Source organism: Bos mutus, chromosome 7, assembly GCF_027580195.1.
Source record: "Bos mutus isolate GX-2022 chromosome 7, NWIPB_WYAK_1.1, whole genome shotgun sequence".
Classification (NCBI taxonomy): Eukaryota; Metazoa; Chordata; class Mammalia; order Artiodactyla; family Bovidae; genus Bos; species Bos mutus.
In genome coordinates, this window is record NC_091623.1 from 49,583,006 (window position 1) to 49,602,600 (window position 19,595).

General features: G+C 41.5%; 1 protein-coding gene, 1 non-coding gene and 1 pseudogene across 2 annotated transcripts in view; 2 read left to right on the forward strand and 1 right to left on the reverse strand.

Annotated features, from left to right (window-relative positions):
* Positions 1–1,698: 1,698 nt before the first annotated feature.
* Positions 1,699–2,341, reverse strand: LOC102274326 (cytochrome c oxidase subunit 5A, mitochondrial pseudogene; annotated as a pseudogene).
* Positions 2,342–8,226: 5,885 nt separating this feature from the next.
* RUFY1 (RUN and FYVE domain containing 1) overlaps positions 8,227–19,595 on the forward strand; it is a 64,136-nt gene continuing 52,767 nt past the window's right edge. The window contains exon 1 of the mRNA XM_005905929.3: positions 8,227–8,515. Coding sequence (XP_005905991.2) covers positions 8,242–8,515 — 274 coding nt within the window. The 5' untranslated portion in view covers positions 8,227–8,241. The remainder of the gene's footprint in view (positions 8,516–19,595) is intronic.
* LOC138988705 (small nucleolar RNA SNORA11) lies at positions 19,091–19,220 on the forward strand. The gene has a single exon (XR_011464971.1). It is a non-coding gene; the product is annotated as a small nucleolar RNA SNORA11 (small nucleolar RNA).

A 19,595-nucleotide genomic window follows, 5' to 3' on the forward strand; every position in this document is an offset into this window, starting at 1 on the left:
GTGATGCCATCCAGCCATCTCATCCTGTGTCGTCCCCTTCTCCTCCTGCCCCCAATCCCTCCCAGCATCAGAGTCTTTTCCAATGAGTCAACTCTTTGCATGAGGTGGCCAAAGTACTGGAGTTTCAGCTTTAGCATCATTCCTTCCAAAGAAATCCCAGGGCTGATCTCCCTCAGAATGGACTGGTTGGATCTCCTTGCAGTCCAAGGGACTCTCAAGAGTCTTCTCCAACACCATAGTTCAAAAGCATCAATTCTTTGGCGCTCAGCCTTCTTCACAGTCCAACTCTCACATCCATACATGACCACAGGAAAAACCATAGCCTTGACTAGACAAACCTTTGTTGGCAAAGTAATGTCTCTGCTTTTGAATATGCTATCTAGGTTGGTCATAACTTTCCTTCCAAGGAGTAAGCGTCTTTTAATTTCATGGCTGCAGTCACCATCTGTAGTGATTTTGGAGCCCAGAGAAATAAAGTCTGACACTGTTTCCCCATCTATTTCCCATGAAGTGGTGGGACTGTAGCATAACCTAGCCTGATAGAATATTAAAATTATTCTTCCCCCAAAAGTTTATGTTTTTATGCAAAATGGAATTTGGTTCCAGTCTCTAATCATTATAAACAAACTTTTCATCGATATGATTGTCCAATGGCATTGGAAAGTCACAAAGGATCCCAGACAACAGTTTGTTTTTCCAGACTACTTAACACATCTGTCCACTCTATTCCAGTAAAGGCTAGTAGCATCCCCTCAATCATTGTGACAACTCAAATAGCACGCCCACAAATTACTTAGTCACTCCCTACCCATCTCTCCAGAAAACAACTGGCCGTCAGGAACCAGTCAAGTCACAAAAACTAATTAAAGGGGCTAGACGAAGATAACAGGAGAACTTGGACTTTAAAAGGGCAGCCATCTTCAAACAATAAATGTTGGAAAGAGTGTGGAGAAAAAAGAGCTCCTTCCTACACTGTTGGTGGGATGTATATTGGTACAGCCACTATGAAGAATAGTATGGAGGTTCCTTAAAAAACTAAAAATTTAGAGCTACCATTATGATCTAGCAATCCCACTTCTGGGTATATATCCAGAGGAAACCATACTTCAAAAAGATACATGGACGCCAGTGTTCATTATAACACTAAGCCAAGACATGGAACCAACCCAAATGTCCATCAACAGATGAGTGGATAAAGAAGATGTGGTATATATATCAATGGAATATTACCCAGTCATAAAAATGAAATTATGCCATTTGCAAGCAACATGGATGGACCTAGAGATTAGCATACCAACTGAATTAAATCAAAGACAAGTATCATATGATATCACTTATATGTGAAATCTAAAAAAATCATACAAATGAACTTGTTTACAAAACAGACTCACAGACGTAGAAAACAAATGTATGGTAACCAAAGGGGAAGAGGTGGGGAATAAATTGGGAGGTTTGGATTAACACATACATTCTACTATATATATCAAGTATTTGACAAAGGTCTGAACACTCAAAGCTATGGTTTTTCCAGTTGTCATGTATGGATGTGAGAGTTGGACCATAAAGAAGACTGAGCACTGAAGAATTGGTGCTTTCAAACTGTGGTGCTGGAGAAGACTCTTTTTTTTTTTTTCAGTTCAAACTCATTTCCCTTTTATTAAAGTCCAAGTTACATTACACAGTTTGGTACTCAACAAAGGAAAACTTGTTTGAATAAGGTAATATGTTATCATCAGTATTTCCAGGTGACTTTATAATCAAGTAGCATTATCAATAAGTCCTTGGGAAGTCCATCCATGGGGTTTACACTTTGTCAAGGCCCAGTTCCTCTGGAGTGGAGATTCCCAGTTCATTCAAAGTTGGTCTAAGTTCCTGGATGACATAGGGGTAGATTTCCTTATGAGGTCCTGCTTTGTCCTTAACAACTTCTAGGATGCGAACTGCACTAGCAAAATCATTTAAACATCTGCATGCCCGCAAAGCAGCATCAATGATTTTGGGCTCTGGAACCAGGTCATAGCCAACAAGTGTGTTCATCCCTTTACGCAACTCCCAAGCATCAATATCTGGCTTATTGAAGTATGTCACCCAGCGAGCATCAAACTCCTCGTCTGTCTCATGTGACCCATGGGAGTAGCAGCGAAGTGACTGGACAGCGGCGGCTTGGCCGGGGGCCGGAGTGGGGTGCAGGAGGCCTCGAGGGCTGGCCCGGGCGACTGCGGCTGCAGCTACAGAGCAGCGGCGGACAGCGGCGCCTAGCATGACGGCGATGGCGGCGCACAGGTTAAGGCTGAAGAGAAGCCGGGTGTGAGCCCACGACCGCTCGGGAGCTCGTGGGGGCCGTACTTGGAGAAGACTCTTGAGAGTCCTTTGGACAGCAAGGAGATCAAACCAGTCAAACCTAAAGGAAATCAACCCTGAATATTCATTGGAAGGACTGATGCTGAATCTCCAATAATTTGGCCACCTGATGCAAAGAGCCAACTCATTGGAAAAGACCCTGATGCTGGGAAAGATTGAAGGCAGGAAGAGAAGAGGGCAACAGAGGATGAGATAGTTGAATGGCATCACAGATTCAATGGACATGAGTTTGAGCAAACTCCAGGAGACAGTGAAGGACAGGGAAGCCTGGCATGCTGCAGTCCATGGGGTTGCAAAGAGTTGGACACAACTGAATGACTTAAAAACAACTCAGTCGTGTACAACTCTTTGTGACCCCATGGTCTGTAGCCCACCAGGCTCCTCAGTCCATGAAATTTTCCAGGCAAGAGTACTGGAGTGGGTTGCCATTGCCTTCTCCAGGGGATCTTCCCAACCCAGGGATCGAACCCAGGTCTCCTGCACTGCAGGCAGATGCTTTACTGTCTGAGCCACCAAGGAAGACAAAAAACAACAATATATATTAATAAAATAGATAATCAACAAGGACTTATTGTTGCATAGGAAAGGCTACTCAATACTTTGTAATAACCTAAATGGGAAAAGAATCTGAAAAAGAATGTGTACAGCTAAATCACTTTGCTATACATCTGAAACTAGTACAACACTGTAAATCAACTATTCTTCATTTAAAATTTTAACGTATTTTAAAAATTTAAAAAGGGCAGCCATCATGCACTCCACCAGTTTGCTGCCATCAGAGAATACATGGAGCTGCAAAAGCTTCTGATGTCTCAAAAGAAGGCCAACATCCAAATCTTTATGTAAATTCTTTTGATTTCTAAATATCGGTCACTTAAATATTTTTAATTTGAAATTCAAATGTTCTGGGAATCAAAACACTTCTCCTAGTTTGATGAGGCCTATATGCCAACATTTAGCAAACAACGTGTTAAATGTTAGTGAAATTTAAGTTTCTATTTAGACAAATTTCTTTTTACCAAGTGAAGAAGACTACAATATCGAACAAGCAGATCCTGTCTTGCCCAAGCCACATAGCTAAGAAACAGATAGTCAGTGCAATTATTCATGTCTGCCATGTGCTCCTTATTTAATAACGAGATTGGCTCTATTATTATCACCATTTAGTTAATTAACGGCAGAGTCATCTGCTGGATCATACGAAATAGAGAAAAGAAATAGAAGAAAAACTAGAGATCTCTTCAAGAAAATTAGAGATACCAAGGGAATATTTCATGCAAAGATGGGCTCAATAAAGGACAGAAATGGTATTTACCTAACAGAAGCAGAAGACATTAAAAGAGTTGGCAAAAATACACAGAAGAACTGTACAAAAAAGATCTTCATGACCCAGATAATCACAGTGCTGTGATCACTCATCTACAGCCAGACATCCTGGAATGTGAGGACAAGTGGGCCTTAGGAAGTATCACTGCGAACAAAGCTAGCGCAGGTGATGGAGTTGATCTATGCTGCTGCTGCTGCTAAGTCGCTTCAATCATGTCCAATTCTGTGGGACCCCATAGATGGCAGCCCACCAGGCTCTGCCATCCCTGGGATTCTCCAGGCAAGAACACTGGAGTGGGTTGCCATTTCCTTCTCCAATGCATGAAAGTGAAAAGTGAAAGTGAAGTCACTCAGTCTTGTCTGACTCTTTTCGACCCCACGGACTGCAGCCTACCAGGCTCCTCTGTCCATGGGATTTTCCAGGCAAGAGTATTGGAGTGGGTTGCCATTGCCTTCTCGTAGATGAGCTATATCAAGTCCTAAAAGATGATACTGTGAAAGTGCTGCACTCAATATGCTAGCAAATTTGGAAAACTCAGCAGTGACCACAGGACCAGAAAAGGTCAGTTTCATTCCAATCCCAAAGAAAGGCAATGCCAAAGAATGCTCAAACTACCACACAATTGCACTCATCTCACATGCTAGTAAAGTAATGCTCAAAATTCTCCAAACCAGGCTTCAGCAATACGTGAACTGTGAACTCCCAGATGTTCAAGCTGGATTTAGAAAAGGCAGAGGAACCAGAGATCAAATTGCCAACATCCTCTGGATCACTGAAAAAGCAAGAGAGTTTCAGAAAAAAAAAAAAAAAACATCTATTTCTGCTTTATTGACTATGCCAAAGCCTTTGACTGTAGGGATCACAATAAACTATGGAAAATTCTGAAAGAGATAGGAATACCAGACCACCTGACCTGCCTCTTGAGAAATCTGTATGCAGGTCAGGAAGCATCAGTTAGAACTGGACATGGAACAAACTGGTTCCAAATAGGAAATGGAGTACGGCAAGGCTATATATTGTCACCCTGCTTATTTAACTTCTATGCAGAGTACATCATGAGAAACGCTGGGCTGGAAGAAGCACAAGCTGGAATCAAGATTGCCAGGAGAAATACCAATATCCTCAGATATGCAGATGACACCACCCTTATGGAAGAAAGTGAAGAGGAACTAAAGATCCTCTTGATGAAAGTGAAAGAGGGCAGTGAAAAAGTTAGCTTAAAGCTCAACATTCAGAAAACAAAGATGATGGCATCCGGTCCCATCACTTCATGGCAAATAGATGGGGAAACAGTGTCAGACTTTATTTTGGGGGCTCCAAAATCACTGCAGATGGTGACTGCAGCCATGAAATTAAAAGACACTTACTCCTTGGAAGGAAAGCTATAATCAACCTAGACAGCATGTTAAAAAGCAGAGACATTACTTCACCAACAAAGGTCCATCTAGTCAAGGCTATGGTTTTTCCAGTAGTCATGTATGGATGTGAGCGTTGGGACTATAAAGAAAGCTGAGCACTGAAGAATTGATGCTTCTGAACTGTGGTGTTGGAGAAGACTCATGAGAGTCCCTTGGACTGAAAGGAGATCTAACCAGTCATCCTAAAGGAAATCAGTCCTGAATGTTAATAGGAGGGACTGATGTTAAAGCTTAAACTCCAGTACTTTGGCGACCTGATGTGAAGAACTGACTCATTTGAAAAGACCTTGATGCTGGGAAAGATTGAAAGCAGGAGAAGAAGGGGATGACAGAGGATGAGATGGTTGCATGGCATCACCAACTCAATGGACATGAGTTTGAGTAAACTCCAGGAGTGGTGAAATGGACAGGGAGGCCTGGCATGCTACAGTCCATGGGGTTGCAAAGAGTCGGACATGACTGAGTGACTGAACTAAACTGAACTGAATTGTTGGATCATCAGAAAAGCAACTGAATTCCAGAAAATCATCTACTTCATTGGCTATGCTATGCTACGCTATGCTATGCTAAGTCACTTCAGTCGTGTCCGACTCTGTGTGACCCCATAGACGGCAGCCACCAGGCTCCCCCGTCCCTGGGATTCTCCAGGCAAGAACACTGGAGTAGGTTGCCATTTCCTTCTCCAATGCATGAAAGTGAAAAGTGAAAGCGAAGTCGCTCAGTCGTGTCCAACTCTTAGTGACCCCATGGACTTCAGCCTAGCAGGCTTCTCCATCCATGGGATTTTCCAGGCAAGAGTGCTGGAGCTAAAGCCTTTTTTCTATGTGGATTACTACAAACTGTAAGAAATTCTTAAAGAAATGGGAATATCAGACCACCTTACCTGCCTCTTAAGAAACCTGTATGCAGGTCAAGAAGCAACAGTTAGAACCAGACATGGAAAAATGAACTGGTTCAAAATTGGGAAAGTCATGGATGTATATGTCACCCTGCTTATTTAACTTATATGCAGAGTACATCATTAAAAATGCCAGGTTGGACAAAGCTCAAGCTGGAATCAAGATTGATGGGAGAAATATCAATAACCTCAGATATGCAGCTGACACCACCCTACTGGCAGAAAGTGAAGAGGAACTAAAGAAAAAGTTGTGGTACATATACACAATGGAATATTACTCAGCCATAAAGAGGAATGCATTTGAGTCCATTCTAATGAGGTGGATGAACCTAGAATCTATTATACAGAGTGAAGTACGTCAGAAAGAGAAAGATAAATATCATATTCTAACATATATATGGAATCTAGAAAAATGATACTGAAGAATTTATTTACAGGGAAGCAATGGAGAAACAGACATAGAGAATAGACTTATGGACATGAGGAGAGGAGAGGAGCAGGTGAGATGTACGGAAAGAGTAACATGGAAACTGACATTACCATATGTAAAATAGAGAGCCAAGGGGAATTTGCTGTATGACTCAGGAAACTCAAACAGGGGTTCTGTATAAACCTGGGACTTCTCTATAGCTCAAATGGTAAAGACTCTGCCTGTGATGCAGGCGACCAGGGTTTGATCCCTGGGTTGAAAAGTTCCTCTGGAGAAGGGAATGGCAATCCACTCCTGTATTCTTGCCTGGAGAATTCCATGGACAGAGAAGCCCAGCAGGCTACAGTCCATGGGGTCACAAAGAGTCAGACACAACTGAGCGGCTAACACACACACATACACACACATCAACCCAGAGCGGTGGGATGGGGAGGGAAATGGGAGGGAGGTTCAACAGGGAGGGGATATATGTATACCTATGGCTGATTCATGTTCAGGTTTGACAACAACAAAATTCTGTAAAGCAATTATCCTTCAATTAAAAAATTAATAAATTTTTTAAAAAATAAAGAGCCTCTTGCCCAGGGTGAAAGAGGAGAGTTGGCTCTTTCTCTTTTTAATCCAAAATGTTGGCTTAAAACTCAACATTCAAAAAACTAAGTCCATGGCATCGAGTCCTATCACTTAATGGCAAATACATGAGGAAAAAATGGAAACAGTGAGACTTTATTTTCTTGGGCTCCAAAACAACTGCAGATGGTGACTGCAGCCATGAAATAAAAAATGCCTGCTCCTTGAAAGAAGAGCTACTACTAACCCAGAAAGCGATTAAAAAGTGGAGCCATCACTTTGCCCACAAAGGCCCATATAGTCAAAGCTGTGGTTTTTCCAGTACTCATGTATGGATGTGAGCGTTGGACCATAAAGAAGGCTGAGTGCTGAAGAATTGATGGTTTTGAACCCTGGTGTTGGGAGAAGACTTTTAAGAGTCTTTTGGACAGCAAGGTTATCAAACCAGTCAGACCTAAAGGCACTCAGCCCTGAACATTCATGGGAAGAAGGACTGATGCTGAAGCTCCAATACTTTGGCCACCTGATGAGAACAGACTCTGATGCTGGGAAAGACTGAAGGCAGGAGGAGGAGGAGACAGAGGATGAGATGGTTAGATGGCATCGTGTGACTCAATGAAAAAGTTTGAGCAAACTCCAGGAGCCAGTAAAGGACAGGGAAACCTGATGTCCTGCAGTCCATAGGGTTGCAAAAAGTCAGACACGGCTGAGCGACTGAGCAAAAACAGCCGGACCTTCTGATTCCCATTCCACCACAGTGTGTTCAAAAGAACACTGCCAAGTTGTCAGTTTTCAGTTATTTAATTATTTTTTTATTTTTTAAAGTCCTGCCTTCCTGCCTTAACTGTTGCAGAATTTCCTTACCCGCTCTTTTAGGGCTTGTTCTGAAAACTACCGCAGAATAATGGCTAAGCAAAGCAAAATATGAAATGAAAATTTAAGAGGGAATTCTTTCACAAAGAAAACTACGGCCTTTGGGGCTCTGTTTTAAGCCAGATAGGAGGAACGACAAAAAAGGGAGAAAACCCAAGAGGAACTTCAACGGAAACAAGTCCCCCCAGCTGATAAGAACGTGTGACTTGCGCCTTCCCGAGCTTTTCTAAACTGAAAGAAAGGAGAGTAGAACCGTAAAGAGGAAGAAAACCCGGCGCGAACACGAAAACGAGCAGCGAGGACGTAAAAGCGCCCTCCCGCGCGCCCGGCTAGTCAGCCGCCGGGGGCACGTGACACGGCCAAAATGGCTGACGGGGACGACGGCTGCCGGCCGGAGCAGGAGCCGGGGCCGGAACCGGGAGAAGAGTTTGAAATCGTGGACCGGAGCCAGGTGCCGGGCCCAGGCGAACTGCGGAGGGCGACGAAGTCGCGGGCGGCGACGGAAGGCTGGTCCGCACCCATCCTGACCCTGGCGCGGAGAGCCACAGGCACCCTGTCGGCCAGCTGCGGGAGCGCGCTGCGCGCGGCCGCGAGCCTGAGCGGCGCGGAAAGCGGCGCGGACGACGTGGTGCGCGCAGGTAGGCTCCGGCCGGGCACGCTGCGTGAGCTTTCCATCAGACAGGTGGTTGTTTTGCCTTGGGTGCCAGGCTGGCAAGACTGTTTAACTGACTCAGCTTGTTAGGTTGTTAACACGCGCAACTACTCGTCGGTTTTCTTTACACCGTGCGTCCGAGTCAAGATAAATACCTGGGCGTGGGTGGCCTGAGATTGGAGCAATTTCACTTCCTATGGTGTGCCCCAGACAGCATTCTTATTCTCATCGGTGACCTTTATACTAAAAACTGAACGGCTTTAAGTTTAGTTAGTCCTTATTTATTTTTAAAGGACTTACTTAGGAAATGAAAATGTACTTTTCTCTGCTTTAAATCTCAAACTTCCATGCCAGCTCACATCTCTAGTTGTTGATGGCGCATACTGACTCACCGCGGAGTCAGAACACCAGGTGGAGTTTAGAGGGCGAGGGTTCCGGTTCAGTTCAGTTCAGTCGCTCAGTCGTGTCCGACTTTTTGCAGCCCCATGGACTGTAGCACGCCAGGCCTTCCTGTCCATCACCAACTCCGGAGCGTACTCAAACTAATGTCCATTGAGTCGGTGATGCCATCTAACCATCTCATCCTCTGTCGTCCCCTTCTCCTCCCGCCTTCGATCTTTCCCAGCATCAGGGTCTTTTGCAATGAGTCCGTTCTTCACATCACATGGCCGAACTATTGGAGTTTCAGCTTCAGCATCAGTCCTTCCAGTGAATTTTCAGGAATAATTTCCTTTAGGATTGAATGATTTGATCTCCTTACAGTCCAAGGGACTCCCAAGAGTCTTAATCACCACAGTTCAAAAGCATCAGTTCTTCGGTGCTCAGCTTTCTTTATAGTCCAACTCTCACATCCATATATAACGACTGGAAAAACCGTAGCTTTCACTAGATGGACCTTTGTCGGTAAAGTAATGTCTCTGCTTTTTAATGTGCTGTCTGCGTTGCTCATAGCTTTCCTTCTAAGGAGTAAGTAAGCATCTTTTAATTTCATGGCTGCAGTCACCATCTGCAGTGATTTTGGAGCCCAGAAAAATAGTCTCTCACTGTTTCCATTGTTTCCCCATTTATTTGCCCTGAAGAGACGGGACTGGATGCCATGATCCTAGTTAAGCCAACTTTTTCACTCTCTTCTTTCACTTACATCAAGAGGCTCTTTAGTTCTTCTTCACTTTCTGCCATCAGGGTGGTGTCATCTGCCTTTCTGAGGCTATTGATATTTCACCCAGCAATCTTGATTCCAGCTTGTGCTTCATCCAGCCTCTCATTTTGCATGATGTACTCTACATATAAGTTAAGTAAGCATGGTGACAATATACAGGCTTGACATACTCCTTTCCCAATTTGGAACCAGTCTCTTGTTCCATGTCCAGTTCTAACTGTTGCTTCTTGACCTGCATACAAATTTCTCATGAGGAAGGTCAGGTGGTCTGGTGGTACTCCCATCTCTTTTAAGAATTTTCCACAGTTTGTTGTGATCCACACAGTCAAAGGCTTTGGCGTAGTCTATAAAGCAGAAGTAGATGTTTTTCTGGAACTCTCTTGTTTTTTCGATGATCCAATAGATATTGGCAATTTGATCTCTGGTTCCTCTGCCTTTTCTAAATCCAGCTTGAACATCTGTAAGTGCTTGGTTCAAGTACTGTTGGAGCCTCGCTTGGAGAATTTTAAGCATTACTTTACTAGTGTGTGAGATGAGTGCAATTGTACAGTAGTTTGAACATTCTTAGGCATTGCCTTTCTTTGGGATTGGAATGAAAACGGACCTTTTCCAGTCCTGTGGCCACTGCTGAGTTTTCCAAATTTGCTGGCATATTGAGTGCAGCACTTTCACAGCATCATCTTTTAGGATTTGAAATAGCTCAACTGGAATTCCATCACCTCCACTAGCTTTGTTCGTAGTGATGCTTTCTAAGGCCCACTTGACTGCGCACTCCAGGATGTCTGGCTCTAGGTGAGTGATCACACCATTGTGGTTATCTGGGTCATGAAGATCTTTTTGTATAGTTCTTCTGTGTATTCTTGCCACCTCTTCTTAATATCTTCTGCTTGTGTTAGGTCCACACCATTTCTGTCCTTTATTGTGCTCATCTTTGCATGAAATGTTCCCTTAGTATCTCTAATTTTCTTGAAGAGATCTCTAGTCTTTCCCATTCTAATTCCAGACGACCACTACAACCAACGAGCTGTATGATACAGGCAAGTCATCACATTTTCCAGTCTGTAAAATAGGAATTTTGTGATTCACAAAGTTCTTATAGCCTTCAATGATCTCTTATCATCAACTCTTTTAAGCCTTTGTCATCTAGAATAGTTTCAGCACATGAGTAAGAATGGAAACGTTAAATGATTGGTAGAGTGTGACTTAGAAAGTCCTGTAAAGCCAGATATTTAGAGCTCTGCCAACCAGTACAATAGCCACTACCCACATGTGATGTTTAGCGATTAAAAATTCAGTTCCTCAGTCACAACAGCCACATTTTAAGTGGTTCAGTAATCTACATGTAGCGAGTGGCTACTGTACTGGATTGTGAACTGAGAACATTTCATCATAGTGCTATGGGGCAGAGCTCACTAAAGACTGTGAAGTACCCCCTAACAAGTATTACAGTGTGCCTTTAAGGCTTCTTGATTCCATCCTATCCAGTGTATATTTGATGTAAAAAGCACGGATAGTGAGTTGTGATAGTTTCAATGGCTAGGAAAGATTTTTACAGTTTAAAATCTCACTTGTTTTGATAGGAAACTGTATGTCTCTGGCAATAGAAAGCAGGACTAGAAGGTAATGAAGGAACCTATTTAACTCAGGAATCTAGTTCCCACTAAATTGCCACCTTTACACGTTTTGACTGTATGCCCACCCACTGGTGTTCAGTCCAGAGAGTCAAGGCCCGAGATCTTCTTAGACGCTTGTTAGTAAGCAAATAATGTTAGCTGTTTGGCGAGGAAATGTGCCAGTGCCTAGAACTGTGCCTAGCACGGAATAATATTTGTTGAACAAATATTTGAAAAATACTTTTCTATTTATGGTAATGCTATAAATAATAAGCAGCACTTATATTGTGCTTCCTAGGTAACGGATATTATTCTTAAATCTGTACATATATTAGTTCATTTCATCTTGACAGTAATCCTAGGTGATAGCTGAACTGGCTTCATGATGTTCATGAAGTGCAGGCTTTAATCAGTATGACTGCACAGGGCCAGGCCCTCAAAAGTACCCACAATAGAAACTCTTATCTTTAAATTTGTGTTAAGTGAAGTCTCATGGGACAAAGGAGCAGGTGTGGGGCCTTGGAGCTGGGCTCCCGTGTGGTCCCATCTCCCACTGTCTCCGTGGGACAGGTTCTCTGCCACTCAGGTCCATTGAATTTCCCTCGGGCTTCTCCCTACCTGTCCCTGACATACTGCATGACCATGCTGCCCCAGGGAGGGTTGATGTTATGCCGTTTGACTCTCAGGGCAGGGCCAGGTGTCCACTGGCCTGCTGCAGGCTGGCAGCGCCACGGCACATTAGGCAGGAACTGGGCAGGGACTTCTCACCCACCCAACCCTATGGGAACTGCATCCCTGCAGGAAATTGCAGTCCCTTAGGGGCATGGGAAGGAGTCGTGGACTTCATGCCTCCACTCATGTAGCCTGCCCCATGTGATAGATACCATTATTATTCCTTGTTTATAAAGAGGGAGGCTGAATTAAAAAGTAAATTGACCAAGTTACTTAGAAATGGCAGAGCCAGAACTTGAACCAAGACAAGCCTCCTCTCAAGCCAGTGCTTAGTTACATCACCTCAACGCCTTGATGTTTTTAAATAATGTTGTAATACGCTGTAATATATACATATGGATTTTTTAGTCAGTTAAGTAAACAACTGCCACTGAAATCTGGCAAAAGTTGTGAGCATGGCTTACTGAGGGCCAAAGGGTGGGGAACAGCTGGCATGAGCTATGTGACTGGTTTCCCAGTGGTAAGCCAGATTTTAAGTCATCAGATAGAGCAGGAGTGGGAATGGGGAAAAGGAACTGAAACCCAGGTAGCATGCTCTGCAGAGGCCTCAGAAAGTAGGTCAGAAGATAGTGGTCACCACTCCAGCCAGGGCTGGCTCATTTCCTTTCCTTTGATCTGCTTATCTGCTTACAAAAGCAGTGAGGTCAGAGATTGTTCAGTGGGAGTGGTGGAGGAGCAGAGACTGAATATGAGCAGCACTCTTGCCAGAAGGAGCAGAGACTGAGTATGAGCAGCACTCTTGCCAGATAGCTTTTGTGGTGATCTAGGTTTAAGAAAGATGCTGTGGAATGTCATGAAATGACTTGTATTAAAATGTTAACCCACATGGGGTCTGGTAGCGCAGCTTGCCACAATGATTGCATTCTCTGTAGTTGTTTGGTTTGGGGGTATTCTTTTACTAAAGGATGAATAACAAAACTCACTGAAGAAGTCACTCTTTAATTTTAAAAGTATTTAGATGTATATTTGCCATTAGGTAAGTGGCATTATATTATGCCTTTCTTTGTTGTCTTCCAATGGCAAATTTTATTTTCCACGTATGAGAGCTCCACTGCACAAAGTAATATGCCTCCTTCCAAAATGAAGTACAATGCCTTTTTCATTTCATATTGCTGAACTCCTTAAGTTAGCCATTGAGATGAAAAGTGAAAATTCTGGAAAATTAGGAAAGTGTAAAATGGTTTTCTTGTCAGTACAGTGTAACACCATATTGTATTATAAGATCTTTTGAGACACCAAAGGGCTAATCAAAACTAAAACTCAAATTTATAAAGACTCGTTACTTCTCTTTAATTCAGAACCCAATAAAAAAAATCTGTAGAGCCCACTCTCCTGAATATGTATTCTCTATACCAAGGTTACAACACACTGGCAGCCCTTTGAGATGTTTGTGCTGGTAGCTGCATTCTTTTTTTTTTTTTTCACATCCTGCACAGTGTAAAAGCATTTAGGGTTTTTTTTTTTTTTTTTTAGCCAATTACCAGGTTTTCTATTAAAAATCCAGATCCCAGTTTCTTCTGACTCCCATCTGGCACACATGATCAGTTAGCATTCCTCTAGCAAGGTGTCTTTATGTCTTCTCCAGCTTTTCCTCTCACTGGGTCACTCTTTTATGTTACAGGCTCAGCCCCTCTGTAACAGTCAAGGTCCAGATCCCTGATCAGACCATTTACTTGGCAATTCGATAAGTGTAGAATTTTATGATACTCTGTGTGCTGTGTTGAACTATTATTAATGAAGCTTAGAGATGTAAATAGCTTAGCCAAGGTCACAAAGCTAATAATATGGAGAAATGAAACAAAGATCCTTCCAAATTTTCCATGACTCTAAATTGAGCTCGAATGGGAATTGGTGACTAACCTAACTGGGGAATAGATGAGATGGCTGCAAAACACTACTGTGTTCCCAGGAATGACTGTAGGAGCCACTTCCTGAAACACTAGTCTTCACATTTTTTGTTCACATGACCCCCTAAAAAAAATCTTCAACTTTTAAAGTTGATACATAAAATTCATCATAATTTTCAATAAACTTTTTGGTTTATTGTAAAAATTGACTTTTTAAAATAAAACCACTGTATCATTAAGTGTATCAAGTGATCAATACCTTAACAACTTGATAACTCTGCCATCTATCTTGTTAATAAATTAATAATAAAATTATTTAATATTTATAAATTTTACACTTTTCCCTTTATTCCTTGAATTTCCAATCCACTTAATGTATGTTTTAAATTTTTTATTGGTCATCCTATCATACACCTCAGAAAAAAATATGTAAATTAATTAAAATATAATAAACTTTTCTTGTGACTAAAGCTCTGAGTGTATAAAAAATTTTTCTTGTATAATGAATTACCATTAAAATTATTAGTAATGCTAAGTTGATTAAAGGGATACAAATATAATTTTATAAGTAATTATACATAATTTTTTCTTGGAATTACTTCTCTTAATGAACTGAATGGTGTCTTTGTTTTTAATTTAAAAAATGCAGATGAATATACATGATTTACTGATGTAAATGTGATGGAACTCAGCATCAATTTTATTCCCATCTTTTGGGTTTTTTATAGATGTGATCCTTGAGAACTCTGACTCATATAAATAAAAAATAGAACTGGACAGGTTGGTTTGTTTTCCCCCCATTGGTAAATTCTACCAAACACTTTAAAATATTTTATTTCAGTACAGTTGATTTACAATCTTGTGTTAATTTCTCCTGTACAATAAAGTAACTCAGATATGAAATGGACAGCTGTGTTATAGTAATGTTATTCAGGTCTTTGAACTCCTTCTAAGTTATATGCCCCAAATCGCATTGATCTAAAAACATTTTTTTGATCAAAAAATTTTTTGTTCAGATTTTCATTTTGTTCGAATGAAAATCACCTTTCTTGCAACCATTAAAGATATTTCTCTTTCAGGGAAGTTCTCCAAAAAAGGCTTTACCAAGACCTATCAAACGATAATTATGCCTTATAATTCTTTCACTTTGTTTAACCTAGACACTCAAAATGGTTGGAGACATCTAAACATTGCTTATATCATCACATCTTGCCGATACATTATGTTTTAACAGAAAGACTTTAGGAAATTCCCTGGTGGTCCAGTAGTTGGGACTGAGCACTTCCGCCACAGGGGACACGTGTTTGATCCCTGATCAGGGAACTAGGGTTTCATATGCCAAGATGTGGCCAGAATGCATAAAAAAGAGTTAGTGTACGTGTTCTTCAAGGGCTGCAGTTTGGCTCATTTAGAGAACATGTCCATCCAGTTAATGGCACATCCAAGGAATAAGTATTGAGACCAACCAAAAAGAATTACATATATTTTTACTTGTAGATAAATTTTTTTTTAAACTTTCTAAATTCAGGATACCCAGCAGACGGGTAGAAACCACTCCTCTCCCCCAAGATCAAGTTTCTTTAACTAAGTTCAGCAAATGAAAGACTGGAATCTCTTCAAATTTTTAGTGATTTGATGAATCATCAAAGGAAGCTTCACCCCTATCTGGTATGTGGCAATTTCTGTACCTCAGGTCAGTGCCTCAGGAGGAAGATACGGGACAAGGAGTGAACTGTGATTCTTCTGTAGAGTGGGTAAATAAAGAGTGCCTGTGAAACTTGAGATCTAAAAATCAAGTTCCTCAAAATATCTGGACCTGCCTAGCCTTCTGCAGGACTTCCTGTGTATTTATTCCCATTTGAAGACCACTAGACTTCGTTTATAGCCTAGGGATTGGTATCTTCTTTAAGGATCAGTTCAGACGCTCAGTTGAGTCTGATTCTGCAACGCCATGGACTGCAGTACCGCAGGCTTCCCTGTCCATCACCAACTTCCGGAGCTTGCTCAAACTCATGTCCATTGAGTCGGTGATGCCATCCAACCATCCCATCCTCTGTCGTCCCCTCCTCCTCCTGCCTTCAATCTTTCCTGGCATCAGTGTTTTTTTTTTCCAATGAGTCAGTTCTTTGAATCAGGTGGCCAAAGTACTGGAGTTTCAGCTTCAACATCAGTCCTTCCAATGAACATTCAGGACTGATTTCCTTAAGGATTGACTAGTTTGATCTCCTTGCAGGCCAAGGGACTCTCAAGAGTCTTCTCCAGCACCACAGTTCAAAAGCATCAATTCTTTGGTGCTCAGCTTTCTTTATAGTCCAGCTCTCACATCCATACATGACTACGTAAAGACCATAGCTTTGACTAGATGAACCTTTGTCGGTAAAGTAATGTCTCTGCTTTTTAATATGCTGTCTAGGTTGGTCATAGCTTTTCTTCCAAGGAGCAAGTGTTTTTTATGGCTGCAGTCACCATCTGCAGTGATTCTGCAGCCATGAAAACAAAGTCTCTCACTGTTTCCATTACTTCCCCATCTATTTGCCATGAAGTGATGAGACCAGATGCCATGATCTTAGTTTTTTGAATGTTAAGTTTTAAGCCAGCTTTTTCATGCTCCTCTTTCATCAAGAGGCTCTTTAGTTCTTCTTCGCTTTCTGCCATAAAGGTGGTGTCATCTGCATATCTGAGCTTATAGATAATTCTTCTGGAAATCTTGATTCCAGCTTGTGATTCATTCAGCTTGACATTTCACATGACGTACTCTGCATAGAAGTTAGATAAGCACGGTGACAATATACGAGCTTGACATACTCCTTTCCCAATCTGGAACCAGTCTGTTGTTCCATGTCTGGTTCTAACTGTTGCTTCCTGACCTGCATACAGATTTCTCAGGAGGCAGGTCAAGTGGTCTGGTATTCCCATCTCTTTTAAGAATTTTCCACAGTTGGTTGTAATCCACACAGTCAAAGCCTTTAGTGCAGTCAACAAAGCAGAAGTAGATGTTTTTCTGGAACTCTCTTGCTTTTACGATTATTCAACAGATGTTGGCAATTTGATCTCTGGTTCCTCTGCCTTTTCTAAATCCAGCTTGAACATCTGTAAGTGTTTGGTTCATGTACTGTTGAAGCCTGGCTTGGAGAATTTTGAGCATTACTTCACTAGTGTGTGAGATGAGTGCAATTGGGCAGTAGTTTGAACATTCTTTGGCATTGCCTTTCTTTGGGATTGGAATGAAAATGGACCTTTTCCAGTCCTGTGGCCACTGCTGAGTTTTCCAAATTTGCTAACGTATTGAGTGCCACACTTTCACAACATCATCTTTTAGCATTTGAAATAGTTCAGCTGGAATCTCATCACCTCCACTAGCTTTGTTCGTAGTGATGCTTCCTAAGGCCCACTTGACTTCACGTTCCAGGATGTCTGGCTCTAGGTGAGTGATCACACCATCATGGTTATCTGGGTCATTAAGATCTTTTTCGTGTATTTCTTCTGTGTATTCTTGCCACCTCTTCTTAATATCTTCTGCTTCTGTTAGGTCCCTACCATTTCTGTACTTAATTGTGTCTATCTTTGCATGAAATGTTTCCTTGGTATCTCTTATTATCTTGAAGAGATCTCTAATCTTTCCCATTCTATTGTTTTCCTGTTTTTCTTTGCATTGATCACTTAGAAGGCTTTCTTATCTCTCCTTGCTATTCTTTGGAACTGCATTCAGATGGATATATCATTCCTTTTCTCCTTTGCCTTTCACTTCTCTTCTTTTCTCAGCTATTTGTAAGGCCTCCTCAGACCACCATTTTGCCTTTTTGCATACTTTTCCTTGGGGACGGTTTTGATCACTGCCTCCTGTACAACGTCATGAACCTCATCCATAGTTCTTCAGGCACTCTATCTATCAGATCTAATCCCTTGAATCTATTTGTCACTTCCACTGTATAATCATAAGGAATTTGATTTAGGTCATACCTGAATGGTCTAGTGGTTTTCCCTACTTTCTTCAATTTAAGTCTGAATTTGGCAATAAGGAGTTCATGATCTGAGCCACAGTCAGCTCCCAGTCTTGTTTTTCCTGACTGTATAGAGTTTCTCCGTCTTTCGCTGCAAATAATATAATCAGTCTGATTTCATTTTTGACCTCCTGGTGATGTCCACATGTAGAGTCGTCTCTTGTGTTGTTGGGAGAGGGTGTTTGCTATGACCAGTGAGTTCTCTTGGCAAAACTCTGTTAGCCTTTGCCCTGTTCATTTTGTACTCCAAGGCCAACCTTGCCTGTTACTCCAGATATCTCCTGACTTCCTTCTTTTGCATTCCAGTCCCCTATGATGAAAAGGATATCTTTTTTTGGTGTTAGTTCTAGAAGGTCTTGTAGGTCATCATAGAACCATTCAACTTCAGCTTCTTTAGCATTAGTGGTTGGGCCATCAACTTGCATTACTATGATATTGAATGGTTTGCTTTGGAAATGAACAGAGATCATTCTGCCTTTTTGAGATTGCACCCAATCACCCATCTCATTAAACTTTTCAAATTTATAAATAATACATAGGAGTCTCTCAATATTCAAAATATACCATCCCCACCCAGATGCTTTACTTAAAATCTGTTTTTCTTTTTCCAAAACCAAGATGAAATATTTAGACCAGTTTTTCTTTCCCAGTAGCTGTCTTCTTGGGTTTTGCTGAGAATTTGGAATTTTCAGTCCCAGGCTGTCTTGAGTCTCATTCATATTTACTTAATACTTGTATTATAAATTCAGAGTCATAGTATCATCCTTTTTGATTTAGCTATACACATATATGCTCTTTTAACTATATATCCATATTAATTATTGCTGATGAAAGAAAGCAGGTAAACAAAGGATTAATATCCACAATACACAGACCCATAAGACAAAAGCAAACAAATCAAGAAAGTTAAAAGATTTAACAGGCAAGTCATAGAAATAATACTAGGAAACAATAAACATGAAAGTCTGCTTAACATATATAATGAACAACTGGTAAACAACCATATACTTCCCACCCCATCCTCCAATCCAAGGGGCAAACATTTAAAAGACCAAAAGGTGGCATTAGTGCAGAGAGAGGGGTGCACCAACCAGGGCTTATTTTCCTGCTGGAACTAGGTTATAGTTTGAGGGTCTATAATAGTTTTAATTTCCAGAGTGACAGTTTCCTAGGCTTGAGAGGTCACTCAGTAAGAATTTGTCATGGATTGGGTTGCACGTAGAGCAGAGGGCCTAAATAAATGGCTCATCTGTTTATAGCCCACCAGACAGGAATCTGGGTTCACTGTGACAAGAGGCACAAAACTTCTAGTGTTTCAATGAACAAATATCCAAACTGTGTCCTTGTTCACCTCCATGTGGCTGCTGGGCAGGCCCAGTGGGACAGGGCTCGATATTGGAAGAAGAGCTGCAGTACTTAGTCAGGGAGCTTGTGACCTAGAGCCCTTCTGGTCATGCATGTGTTGGCCATGAGTGGTCTTAAAAAGGCTTTGAACCTGTCAAGGAGAAAAAAAAAAGATAAATAGATTCCAACTAAATGCCATTCTGGAAAAGGCAAAACTCTGGAGACAATAAAAAGATCAATGGTTGCCTGGAGTTAGCAGGGAGATGCATACACAGAGTACAGAAGTTTTTATGAGCAGTGAAAATACTTTGACATTATAACGATGTCATTATAATGATATTATACTTTTGTCCAAACCCACAGAAGGTGC